Source organism: Kogia breviceps, chromosome 8, assembly GCF_026419965.1.
Source record: "Kogia breviceps isolate mKogBre1 chromosome 8, mKogBre1 haplotype 1, whole genome shotgun sequence".
NCBI classification, from domain to species: Eukaryota; Metazoa; Chordata; class Mammalia; order Artiodactyla; family Physeteridae; genus Kogia; species Kogia breviceps.
The window spans coordinates 88,896,977-88,910,185 of record NC_081317.1 but is presented as its reverse complement, the minus strand read 5'-3'; the positions used below and the strand labels follow the sequence as shown (position 1 = coordinate 88,910,185).

The following is a 13,209-nucleotide window of genomic DNA, read 5'->3' as shown; positions in this document are numbered from 1 at the left end:
AGTTAATTCTGCAGTAGCTGCTGCTGTTAGATATCTGTCTGCCTCCCCATTCTGGGTGTCTAGGCCTTCACCTTGGGGACAAGGTGCTTGGCCCCTAAAGCAAGCACTGGCTTCTCTGAGACCCTGGGGAAGGCTCAGGAGGAAGCTTGCATCTGCTGTGCCCGCCTCTCCATCTCCAGTTGGCCATGTCCCGGTCACCGCCTCTAACTGCAATGGACGGCGGGAATGTGGAGCCCCCAAGTATGCTGAGCCCCAGCACCCTGTGCACACTTGACATTCCAAAGTTTAAATTGCTTCTGGGACTAGCAGGGTCCCTGTAGGAGTCCACAGCTGCAGCTTCAGGACTCCCTTCACTGCTGGGAAAAACAGACCCTTGGGATTCCTCAGCCTCAGACAAGGATGACAGGTCCTGTACAGGAAGAGTCTGTAACTGAAATACCTAGGGCTCAGCCAACACAGCTGGGAGGAAGGATATGAGAGAAACACCCACCAGAGCCTAAAGTTCCCACAAGGATTCAGGGAGAAAAAGAAGAAAGCGGGTCTCAGAGGTAAAGGAAGTCAGGCAGGGGAGTGTCTGGGTCTTTCCCTGGCATCTAGGGTCTGGTCCTGGGGTGCAGTGAGGAGTTGAGAATTGTGTCTGGGATCAGGAGACTCAGAGAGGCGGCCACAAGCAGGACACAGGTGGGGAGAGCTGGGCTGTGACTGGGACAGAGGTGGTTGGCCATGCCTTCTGCAGAGCATTTCCCAAAGATGCACTTTCCCCTCCCCTGCCTCTGCTCTGAGAAACCTTCCCGCAGCTGGTGCTGGAGCAGGGAGGAGCAGCTGAGAGGAAGTGCTAGGTGTCCATCAGGCTCTCCAGGGCTCTCCACTTTCCAAGCCCCTGCCCTGCCCTTGCTGGCTCCCTCCTCACAGGAACCCAGGGAGGGAGTCGATGGGATTCCCGATGGTCTTCTTCAGGGTCAGAGGGTCAGCAGACCCGAGCCTGGTCCATCTGGTTTCCAGTCTATGGCTGGTTCTTTCTGTTTTTCTCACTTTCCTTTCATAATTACTAAGATTTTTTTCCCCCTGAATACCAAGTAACTTGTGCCCATTGTATTAATAGAAAATGGGGTAATACTGAAGAGGTACAAAGAGGAATCCCTCCCCTACTGATTTTGCTATAATTTCCTTCCAGTAACTTTTTTTTTTTTTTTTTTTTGCGGTGCGTGGGCCTCTCACTGTTGTGGCCTCTCCCGTTGCGGAGCACAGGCTCCGGACGCACAGGCTCAGCGGCCATGGCTCACAGGCCAGCCGCTCCGCGGCATGTGGGATCTTCCCGGACCAGGGCATGAACCCGTGGCTCCCTGCATCGGCAGGCAGACTCTCAACCACTGTGTCACCAGGGAAGCCCTCCTTCCAGTAACTTTAATCCACACATATCGTTTACCTAATTGAGATAACAGTGTGTAAACTTTTGTATTCTCCCTTTTCATTTACCATTATAGTGGAATAATATTATGGTGTAAAAAATCACAAATATAATTTTAATCATATATTAAACATATATATGTAATTTATGTTCCATTATATGAAATGGAATAATTTACTTAGGCATTTCTTGGTGGACAGTTATTTTGTTTCCTATTTTCACTTGCAAATATTGCTACGTAAAAGCCTTTACTGTGAGACATTGGCCCTCTACTCTCATTGATTCTGTAGAATTATTTCCCAGAGGTGGAAGTGCTAAGGTGACGGGTATGCAGGTTTTTCAGGTTTTTACTTTTTCTAGGCAACCAGCTCCTCAGAAAGGCTGTATGAACATGTAAGGGGCTTTTTGACTACACTGAGCTGCCTCCACTCCTCAGCTACCTGCTGGCTCCAGAGACAGGTAGGGGTGGGACCACTAGCCAGGCCAGGTCCTCGGGACAAGCCAAGGAGCCACACCTGCACATACAGCCCCACAAAGGTGAAAGCTTCCATTCCTCTCCCTGCTCTCCAGGCTGGCCTCCTCTCCCTCCTCTCACTGGGCTGTATGAGTCAGAGCTCTTTGTTTTCTTCCATCCTGAGACCCCTCCAAAGCCTGACACAGCCCTACTTTATCTCCCCCTACACACACACACGCACACGCACACGCACACACGCACACACACACCACACCCGAAGGAGTGGGCAGCCACCTTTACCAAAGACTGCTCCCAGCACGGGATAGTCCACAACAGAGTTGGGATGCCCAGGGAAGCACCTGATTCAGCCTTCTCAGGATGCACATGGGGAAACTGAGACCTCAGGAGGAGAAGGGACTCGCTCAAGCCACAGAGAAGACCCATGTCATGGGCAGGGGCGGGTCCCACAGCTCCGGTCTCGGTGTGCAAGGTCTTCCTAGTTGCTCAGTTCATCCCGATTGAACCAACTTTTATGCAGCATCTCCCAGGTGACAGGCACTAAGATTTCCATAGATGCAGCTCTCACGTAGGTCAAATCCTGTGTATCACTCACGCACACACCACATTGGTCATGGGCAGGACTTTTTGTGTGCACAGATTTGTCTGCTGGGAGTGGACACAACGGCTTCTCTAACAGAAGCCACTTTCCTTGCCTTCTGCCAGCACAGCATGTCCTTGTCGCTATCAAATTTTGTTTGTGACACTGACCATAATGTTTACTTTTCATTTACTGGAAGAGCTGGGAGAGACACTGGGAGGAATGTGAGATAAGTTGGGGCAGAAGTTCATGGCGGGGCACACAGAGTGGACCTGCCTCGAGCAAACAGAAACATCCTCATGTGCTGAGGGACTGGGGGGAGGGTAATAGGCTTGCACAGGAAATACAATGAAACCCGTAATTGCATAATGGGGGAGCCGTCTCCTGGATTAGGTCAATGGCTCTCTGCTGGGTGCAACTCTGCACACCCCTCTCCTCCCCAAAACATTTAGCAATGTCTGTAGACATTTTTAGCTGTTACAACTCAGAGAGTGGGTGCTACTAGCAACTGGTGGGTGGAGGCCAGGGATGCTGCTGCTAAACATCCCACAATGCACAGGACAGCCCCTCACAACAAAGAATTATCCAGCCCCAAATGTCAATAGTGCTGAGGTTGAGAAACACTGGATTCAATTCAGGGCAGGAGCTGAACCGCCTGACAACACATCTGACATAAACTCTTCCACCATGAGTGAAGCAAAGGCATGCTGAACAAAGAGATGGATCAAAGAGTATATATTTTTGGTATATTGGAGAGACAGGATTGTCTGTCTCTGGTATTGGAGAGACAGGAGCTTTCAAAAATCTGTGCACCAAGACATCAAGGCAACTATTTGATGGAAAGAACTCAGAATTGGAGTCTGCCATCCAACCCCAGAGAGAAAATCATTCAACCCCAATCTGTCATTCAACCCCAGAGAGAAAATCATTCAACCCCAATCTGTCATTCAACCCCAGAGAGAAAATCTTCCACTCCTCTGAGCTTTGGTTACTTCATCTATAAACCTTGAATGACAGTATCTCCTTCTTGGGGTGTTTCAAAGAGTGTGGCACAGAGTAGATGCTCCTTAATATTTACCACTCATCTTCCACCATGCCCCCACTCCTACACACTCACCCACTGCAATTAAGAAGGAGCTAGAGAAATATTATCAACGAGGATTCTGAATTTAGAGTCAGCAATTGCAGCTAAGAGACCAGAAATCCTCTACACAAAGGCATATAGGTCTCCCTATAAGCTAGCTGCTTGTACAGAACCCAAGGATTGGGTCAGAAAGCCAGAATATTACACAAGAATAAAATATAGCATAAAAGGACAAAGGAAAAACATTTCTTAGTTACCTCTGGCTAAGAAGTTCACCAATATTCCAGGGAGATGAGGTTAGAAGTTAATGCTGTACAGCCTACTATCTGGTATGTGTAGTTCATATGGTTACTGATCACTGAGTTAACTGGCTAGTAAGCTGCACAGTTGTCAGCCCATAGTGTGTGTTCAATCACTCCAATCAATCCTTGTGTTGACTTCATAAAGTTCCTCCCCATATAGGAAGCTCCCCATATATTGCTATCAATCTGTATTAAAATAGGCAGATTCCAATGCTGACAACATCAAGTCTGTGTCATTTATGGTAGGCAGACTGGAGAAGTCATCCTCTGTATGGTTGTCTTTACCTGGGCTTGTCTCTGTCTAGAAGTGGATTGACATTTTATACAAGTTTTGTAGTCAAAATTTAAAGAGGCTTTAAAATTTACTGGTTCTAAGAATTGGATCAGCTTGGGGATTTTCCTCCCTGAGAATCTAAGAAAACTCAGATTAAATGAAATGTCTATACATTTACATTAAAGAGAAATCATTCATAGGATTTTCCAGCCGCTAGTCATAATGCGGAGGAAAATCTCTCCTTGACTGGGCATCAGGTCCGCTGGGGTCAAGTCCTGTCTCTGTCACCAACTTAGAAGACTTGACAGGTCACTTCCCTCTCGAGGTCTCAGTTGCTTTTATGGACAATGAGAGGATGTAGCAACTTCGGAAAAACCCCTCACACACCTAGACTACTTGAGGCCCTCGCCCAATGCTGGCCCGTTGTAAGCTCTGCTCCGACTCTGACCTTCTCTCATGTAAGAGCTGAGGACACCCTGCTGTCTCCTTCAGTTGTTTTTCTCTAACACACATATGCTCTCCTATTACACAGCAGGAGTGACCGCATACCAGATGCCTGGGACTCTTTTCAAGAAAGCCTGAGGTGCTACTTTTGCAATTTGCTGATGACAGAGGGGATATCACATGGAAAAAGCTAGTCAGACCTCCCCCCTGGTGGGGTTAATTCTCCTGGGCCTCTCAGCCCACCCAAGACTGGAGAAAACATTCTTTGTGCTCATCCTGATCATGTACCTGGTGACCCTGCTGGGCAATGGGGTCCTCATCCTGGTGACCATCCTTGACTCCCACCTACACAAGCCCGTGTACTTCTTCCTGAGGAACCTCTCCTTCCTGGACATCTGCTACACAACCTCCTCAGTCTCTCTGGTCCTGGATGGCTTCCTGGCCCCCCAGAAAACCATCTCTTTCTCCACCTGTGCCGTGCAGATGTTCCTCTCCTTTCCATGGCAGGGACAGAGTGTGTGCTCCTGAGCATGATGGCGTTTGACCGCTACCTGGCCATCTGCAACCCCCTTAGATACCCTGTGGTCATGAGCAAGGCTGCCTATGTGCCCATGGCTGCCAGCTCCTGGGCTATTGGTGGTGTTGCTTCTCTGGTACACACATCCTTGGCAATTCAGTTGCCCCTCTGTGGGGACAACATCATCAACAACTTCACCTGTGGGATCCTGGCTGTCCTGAAGTTGGCCTGTGCTGACATCTCCATCAATGTGATCAGCATGGCTGTGGCCAATGTGATCTTCGTGGGGGGTCCCAGTTCTGTTCATTTCTGCCTCTTATGTCTTCATCATTGCTACCATCCTGAGGACCCCCTCAGCTGAGGGGAGGAAAAAGGCCTTCTCCACCTGCTCTGCCCATCTCACTGTGGTGATAATATTCTATGGGACCTTACTTTTCATGTATGGGAAGACCAAGCCTAAGGACCCCCTGGGGGCAGACAAACAGAACATTGCAGACAAGCTCACCTCCCTCTTCTATGGGGTGGTGACCCCCATGCTCAACCCCATCATCTACAGCCTGAGAAACAAGGACGTGAAGGCCGCTGTGAGGAAACTGGTGAGTCAGAAATCCTTCAGTCAGTGTTGTAGGAGGAGTCTTCTGTGGTTCTCATCTCCATGGAAGAAAGGACTTCAATCATTACAGCTGCCATTCTAAAGCCAAGTCAACTTAACTGGAAAGATCTCTTGCTCTTAAGTCCATTTTCAGGGAATGTTTAACTTTTCAGAGTGTATTTCCTGAGTTTTGGCTACATGTCTGACATTCAACAGATGCCAGACAATAAATCCTCTAATTGAATGATGAAGACATTCTGAAAACATGTTAAAACCAAGGAGACAGGGACCATTAGAGCAAGCCTAAGGGCCCGTGTTGTGCCTAAACTGCAGAGTTAGTTCAGAGAGGTAAGATGGCTCTCACAGCAGCTTTGCCACTCCTGCTGGAATCACAGGGAGAGTCAGAGGAACAAGGAGGAAGTGGACATTTTCATCTTGGACTTCTGTATATAAGACTGAGTTTGGGGCTTCCCTGGTGGCGCAGTGGTTGCGAGTCCGCCTGCCGATGCAGGGGACACGGGTTCGTGCCCCGGTCCGAGAGGATCCCGCATGCCGCGGAACAGCTGGGCCCGTGAGCCATGGCTGCTGAGCCTGCGCGTCCGGAGCCTGTGCTCCGCAACGGGAGAGGCTGCAGCGGTGAGAGGCCCGCGTAACGCAAAAAAAAAAAAAAAAAGACTGAGTTTGCCTGAAATACTCAGAAGAGACAAAATTTGCCACATAGAAAGACTCTGGGTAAGAATAACCTATTTTGATTAAATAAATTTCTTTTTTATCTATGAGAAAATTGAGACCATATTTTTCTTGATGCACTGCACATTTTGAAACACTGCTAGTCAATCAAATTAAATTGAAGAAGGAATATAGGGTTTGAATTTGATATTCATCACTTATAGCAATTCCCAATAGAAAAGTTAGTATTCTGTTACATAATAACTCGCATTCTGAAAAAAAAAAAAGATGACAGGTAGATAGCTAAAGAAAGAAATAGATAGTGGTTAAATATGTTTGAAGACTTTGGGGTGGGGGGTTAAAGTTGCCAGGAATTCTCAGAGCCTTTAATATACTAATGTACACTGCAAATGTCCAAGAGACATAAAGTCTGTAGCATTTTCTGAGCCTCCATAGTTGAGCACAATAAAACTGGGAAGCATTTTCTTACTTATGACCTTGGGCAGGTTGCTTAACATCTCTCAGCTTATTTCTTCATATTTTAAAAACCTAACCACTTTATTTTATGTGGATTAGATAAGACACTATAAATAAGTCCTCTGTAAACAGTAAGCAACATAGAAATGTAAGATATTGCTAGAAGTATTATTATGAGTGCCTCACAGTGCTAATGTGCCATGTGGAAGAGAGCAAGATGTAGTTCCTATCTAGAACAATAGATACAAAAGATGGATGAGACATTCGAGATGGCAGTGGATGAACAGAAGCGGTTTTATGGCAAGTTATATTAAATTCTGAGAATACTGGAAAACTAAAAGAGAATTTAGAAAAGGAATCCAATTTTGAGAATATAGTAGATCTTGGAAATTTTTGCTTCAAGTGATATTTAAGTTTTCTTATATTTATTAAAAATGAATTGTAGGGCTTCCCTGGTGGCGCAGTGGTTGAGAATCTGCCTGCCGGTGCAGCAGACACGGGTTCAAGCCCTGGTCTGGGAGGATCCCACGTGCCGCGGAGCGGCTGGGCCCGTGAGCCACAAATGCTGAGCCTGCGCGTCTGGAGCCTGTGCTCCGCAGTGGGAGAGGCCGCGATGGTGAGAGACCCGTGCACCGCGATGAAGAGTGGCCCCCGCTTGCCACAACTGGAGAGAGCCCTCACACAGAAACAAAGACCCAACACAGCCATAAATAAATAAATAAGTATTTTTTAAAAATGAACTGTATAAGACAGGGATGCACATTTTGTTAATAAAATTTCACTGTCTTCGGTTAATCAGTCATGTTCCTGATTTCTACTTTGCACCAGAAAAAAAAAAAGAAAGAAAGAAAGAGGACTTCCCTGGTGGCGCAGTGGTTAAGAATCTGCCTGCCAATGCAGGGGACATGGGTTCAAGCTCTGGTCTGGGAAGATCCCACATGCCATGGAGCAACTAAGCCCGTGCACCACAACTACTGAGCCTGCGCTCCAGAGCCCACGAGCCACAACTACTGAGCCCGCGTGCCACAACTACTTAAGCCAGTGCGTGTAGAGCCTATGCTTGCAACAAGAGAAGCCACTGCAATGAGAAGCCCGCACACTGCAACAAAGAGTAAGCCCAGCTCGCCGCAACTAGAGAAAGCCCACAGCTTTGAAGACCCAATGCAGCAATGAAGAGCAGGAATGAAGACCCAATGTGGCCAAAAATAAATAAATAAATAATAAACCTATTTTTTAAAAAAATCTTGCTATTGCAAACATACGAGAGTGACATCTAGTGGTAATTTAGGCGAACTTCAGACACTTGTGGAGCCGTGCAACATATCCTTAGATGAGGCTTCAGAGGTCTTCTTGTTCAACCAGAGCTACATGATGCATGGAGTTCCTCTCCAATATCCCTGACGCCAGTCATCCAGCATCTGCTTGGACACCTCCAGTGACGAAGAATTCAATCCTTTCAGATTCTAGCTGTTTCATTCAGCCCTACTAGCAAATTCTTCCTTGAATTATACAAAAATATATCTTCCTGTAGCCTCTACCTTCCCGTCCTAATTCAGCTTTGTGCCTCTACATGAAATGCACCTAATCCCTTTCCCTCTGACATATGAAAATAGTTCTTCCCGAGGCTATTCCCCTCCAGCCCAAACAGCCCCAGCCCTTCCTCCTGTGCCAAAATCACCCAACATTACCCAACTGGAGGTACCAAACTGTGTCTACAGCATCATCTCGTTTATTCCGGCAATAGAAAGGATGTGATATTTCTGAAAATACCTTGGGAATAATAACACTGCTAAGCTAACTCTATTTCCCCAGGGTAACTAAGGTCAGACTGACGTTGAGAAACACTGAGAACAAGTCTACCTTCTTAGTAGGCTGTCCTCTACTTTCTTTTCCTCTAATGGCAGTTGTATCCTTTTATATTACAAACTACATGATCCTGATGTAACTGTTAAATTAGAAATCACATAAATTGTTTTCTCTAGGAACAATGTCTAACCCTACTCCAACTTCACATTTCTTGCCTAAAATGTCAGTCACCTTTATTCTAGCCGATGCTTTCAAAAAGAACAAGATGTATTAACAGAAACAAGAAGAGACAAGCAAACTGAGGAAATTTTTCACTGACTTAGGTCATCAGTCTTTGATATGACATCGTACAATATAGGAACTCATTCCTAAAATCCCCCAAATGAAAATGACTAGAATGGATAAATTCTTTGGGGGGACAGGAATACTATCATATTATTATACTTATTCAAACAAATGTATTATTTCAACTTTACAGTTCTGGATCTGTGCTGTTTCAGGCTTTTATTTTAGTGACCAAATCCCCAATGAAATCTTTAAGCTGAAACTTCAAATATAAAGTGGATCTGCTTTGGCGGAAGCAGGGCAGGGCTGGGGGCAGAATGGAGGTGGGAGACAGTGGAGGGAGGTGGGTTCCACCTGCTCAGCCTGCCCTTCATCTCCACCCCCAGGGGTCCCCCAGTCCGGATGGACCACCCAACTCAATTATGACGCATGCCACTGTAGCCAAGAAAATTAAACATTGTAAAAGCATATTTTTGCTCTACTCTCAGAAATAAATGTGAGAATCTGGGGAAAGATTATATTCTAAGAAAAAATAAATTACCCAATTAACCATTTAAGATTTAGACAATCTTAAAACACCAACCGGTATTCCCTGGTGGCGCAGTGGTTGAGAATCCGCCTGCTGATGCAGGGGACACGGGTTCGTGCCCCGGTCTGGGAAGATCCCACATGCCGCATGAGCCATGGCCGCTGAGCCTGCGTGTCCAGAGCCTGTGCTCCGAAATTGTCAAAGACTGACCACCTGAAGATGTTCTAGGCCTGGGGAGTTTCACAGGTGAATGCTATTAAATAAAAGGTTTTAATACTGTTTAAATTATTTCAGAGCATACAGTGAGAAAGATATCTTCCAGATTCCTTTAACCAAGCCAGCATAACAATGATACTGAAACATGAAAAACATGACAAAGAAGGTACAACTGAGAAAACCAGAGACCCATCTCACAAATGTATGTGTCTGTGTATATACATATATTATAGGTATTATACATATATAATAGAATTCAGTAATACATTAAAATAATGTCCAAGTGGATAAACCAATGTCCAAGTGGATTTACTTTTAAAATGTAAAGGTGGAAAAATGTAAGGATACCTACTGGGATAATTCATCACATTCACAGGTCAAAGGAGGAAAAAATAACCATTTCAATAGTTCCCCCAAAGTTATTTTTTAGAGTTTAACAAATCTAATTCTGAGTTTTATAAAACTTCTAATAAAATAGGAACAGGTATGTTCTTTAACAAAATTAAAATGTCTCTAATTTTAAAAGTCTGCAACATGCTTAATGATGAATCAGTAGATCAAACCCATTACAATTTAACACTGTTCTGTTAATACCAACCATTGAATTAGAGAAGAGAAAGAAATATAGAGTGAAAATAGAAGAAAGTGGGGAATAATTTTATTATTATTGATAACTTATATACTAATAATTTTATACCTCGATGAAACAGGAAAATCGATTGAAAAGCAATTTTTCTAAAATAGGAGAATTCGGGACTTCCCTGGTGGCGCAGTGGTTAAGGATCCGCCTGCCAATGCAGGGGACACAGGTTTGAGCCCTGGTTCGGGAAGATCCCACATGCCGCAGAGCAACTAATCTGGTGCGCCACAACTGCTGAGCCTGCGCTCTACAGCCCACGAGCCACGACTACTGAAGCCTGTGCACCTTGAGCCTGTGCTCTGCAACAACAGAAGCCATCGTAATGAGAAGTCCACGCACCACAACGAAGAGTAGCCCCCGCTCGTCGCAACTACAGAAAACCCATGCACAGCAACGAAGACCCAATGCAGCCAAAAGTTTTTTAAATGTAAGTAAATTAATTTTTTTAAAAAATAGGAGAATTCAATGAAGAAGTTGGTTATGAAATTAACAAGCAAAAATCAAGTTTTTCATACAAACAGCATCCAGGAGGAAATATTATGGGGGAAAAAGAATTCGTCTATATTAGCAATGAATTTGAGGGTGGGACTACCTAAGAATAAAGTTAAGAACCCACAATACTTACATGAATAAAAGCATAATACTCTATTGAAAGAATTCAAAGGAATATTGAATAAATTGAAAAATATAACTCAGATAAGAAATCTTTCCAGTGTAAACTTCTCAAGTTCCCGAAATTAATACAGAAATTCAGTGCAATCCCAGTCACTAACAAGCTAACTCTAATTCACACAGAAATAAACTATATATTATATGTAATATAATACATATAGAAAAACATGTCAAAACAGCCAGAAGTATTTGGAAAAAGACCAACAAGGGGAAATTAGTCCTACTAGATATCAAAATGTATGTAAAAGTACAGTAATTTTTCTTTTAAGTTTGGTACTAGTGGAGAAATAAATAGATCATTGGAACAGAATAGAGTCTAGAAATAGACCCAAATATATATGGTCACTTAATATGTGATAAAGTCAATGTGCTAATTATTAAGCTATTATCTCTCAGCTCCAAAGCTATCCTTCTATACTATTCAGTTTTATGTTACTGGGCTGGGATTCCAAACCACATTTCTGCTTTGCCAGCTGGCTCCCTATAGGTGCTGCCCATAGGGGGCGCTAGAGGGAGAGTGGAAGGCTGGAGGAGGAAAAAGGGACTTGCTCCTTCTGGTTTGCTCCCTATTCCCTGCCTTGTTGCCCCACAATGCCTTTGAGCAGCAGCAGCTGCTTCTTACATCAGTTGGTTCCAAGGTCCTGCTTCTTTCCACATTCTCAGAACCGGGCTCATTATTCTGGGTCTCAGATCCATAAGACCTCTCCCCAAACACCAAGATAAATTCCAGAGGAATCAAAGATTAAAATATAAAAAAAAAATCTTAAAAGATTCTACTAGAGAATCCTCTGAGGATTCTGGGAAGACAGCAGTTTGTTCTGTAGAATCCATGATACGTCACAACCCAACCCCAATCCAGCTACTCCACTTTCCTAGAACAGGCAGCTGCTGAGACTCAGAGCCGTGGGCAATGCTGGGGCTATGTGAGAGTCCTAAAAGATGGAAGTGGTGCAGGAATTTTACTCCTCTGTACGAGGAGATCCTGGAGACAAGCATCACGTGTTGGGGCAAGAAAGAGAGGAAACGCTGTGGTATCTAAGAGAGTCTGCTTGGGCGATTTCTGGACCACAGAGGGGCAGGGCTGTTGCTTCCATGTCAGGGTCACTGGAAGAGCCCTGGGGTCTGTGTCTCTGGCCCAGAGTAGAGAACTATGCAAGCTTTACTCACCTTGGCAGCTTGGGGCTTATTAAAGGACTCACAAGCAGCCAGTGTCTCACACCCTAATGCACACGGGCAGACTACAGTGACTGGCCCGCTCCCAGGATGCGGCTACCTAAAGAGCGCCAGCAGCAGAGCACCCAGAAGCCAGACAGAGGAGTAAACAGAGCCTAGAGAAACAAGTCTTCTGATGCGAGTGAACTGCCAGAGGCACAAAAACATGCCAAGAGCACTCCAGGAGAGTTGAGTCCAGCACAAAAAGTCAGATTGAACACGTGTAACAGTGAAGATAGAGAAGAAAAAACTTGATACGATGCAACTGGAGGAGAATGCAAGGTCAGAGGAAGGTCTGGGGGGGAAAAGAGGGAGGAGGTGAATAAGAAAGACTTAAAAGTGTTCAGAGAAGGAAATACCACGATTTGAATCCAACTTCGTCTGACTCCAAACCCCATGCCTTTTGGCTCCAGCAGCACTTACCGAGGTTTACAGTGGAGCTCAGAGTCGGAAAAGAGGGAGCACAGACCCGGCCGGCGTTCAACAGATTTCAGGAAAATGGGGAGGCGAGCAAACAGGTACAGGTGAACTATCCCGTTCTTTCTCCCAGATGGGGGAACACACACCCTGCATCCCTCAAGTCTGGCTGAAAGAAAACACAGGAGCGATTTTAGGCCCAAGGCCCTGGCAAAAAGGCTAGATGTGACGGTTTTGCCTGAAGTTTGGCATTCTTACCACACCTCATAAGGACTTAGCTCACTGTTACCAAGTGTAAGACCCCTGGAAAGAGATTCGAGTTGCTGCCTCTTCCTGACCCCTCCTCTCCAGCCATACACATACCCCACATAATGACCAGTCAGTAATGACTTGCTGCCATTATGGCTTTGAAGGTTATTCCACTTTTCAGACAGTGACTCCTTCAATTTAAAAAAATATTTTTTTTCAGAATAACAATGTTTTCACCCAATGACATATACTACAAGAATATTTTGACTTTTGGTTTCAGGCAAAGACACACTCACCAACTTATTACTCAGCACAGCAGTTTCTAGCTGGAGAATATCATATGGAACAAATAGGAGCTGTTTGC

At 45.1% G+C, this 13,209-nt stretch overlaps 1 protein-coding gene across 1 annotated transcript; it reads left to right on the top strand.

Moving 5' to 3' along the window:
• Positions 1-4,744: 4,744 nt before the first annotated feature.
• Positions 4,745-5,776, top strand: LOC131760843 (olfactory receptor 2S2-like). The gene is given in 3 exon segments (XM_059070935.1): positions 4,745-5,054; positions 5,057-5,367; positions 5,369-5,776. Coding segments are annotated over 3 exon segments (1,029 nt in total).
• The last annotated feature ends 7,433 nt before the right edge of the window (positions 5,777-13,209 follow it).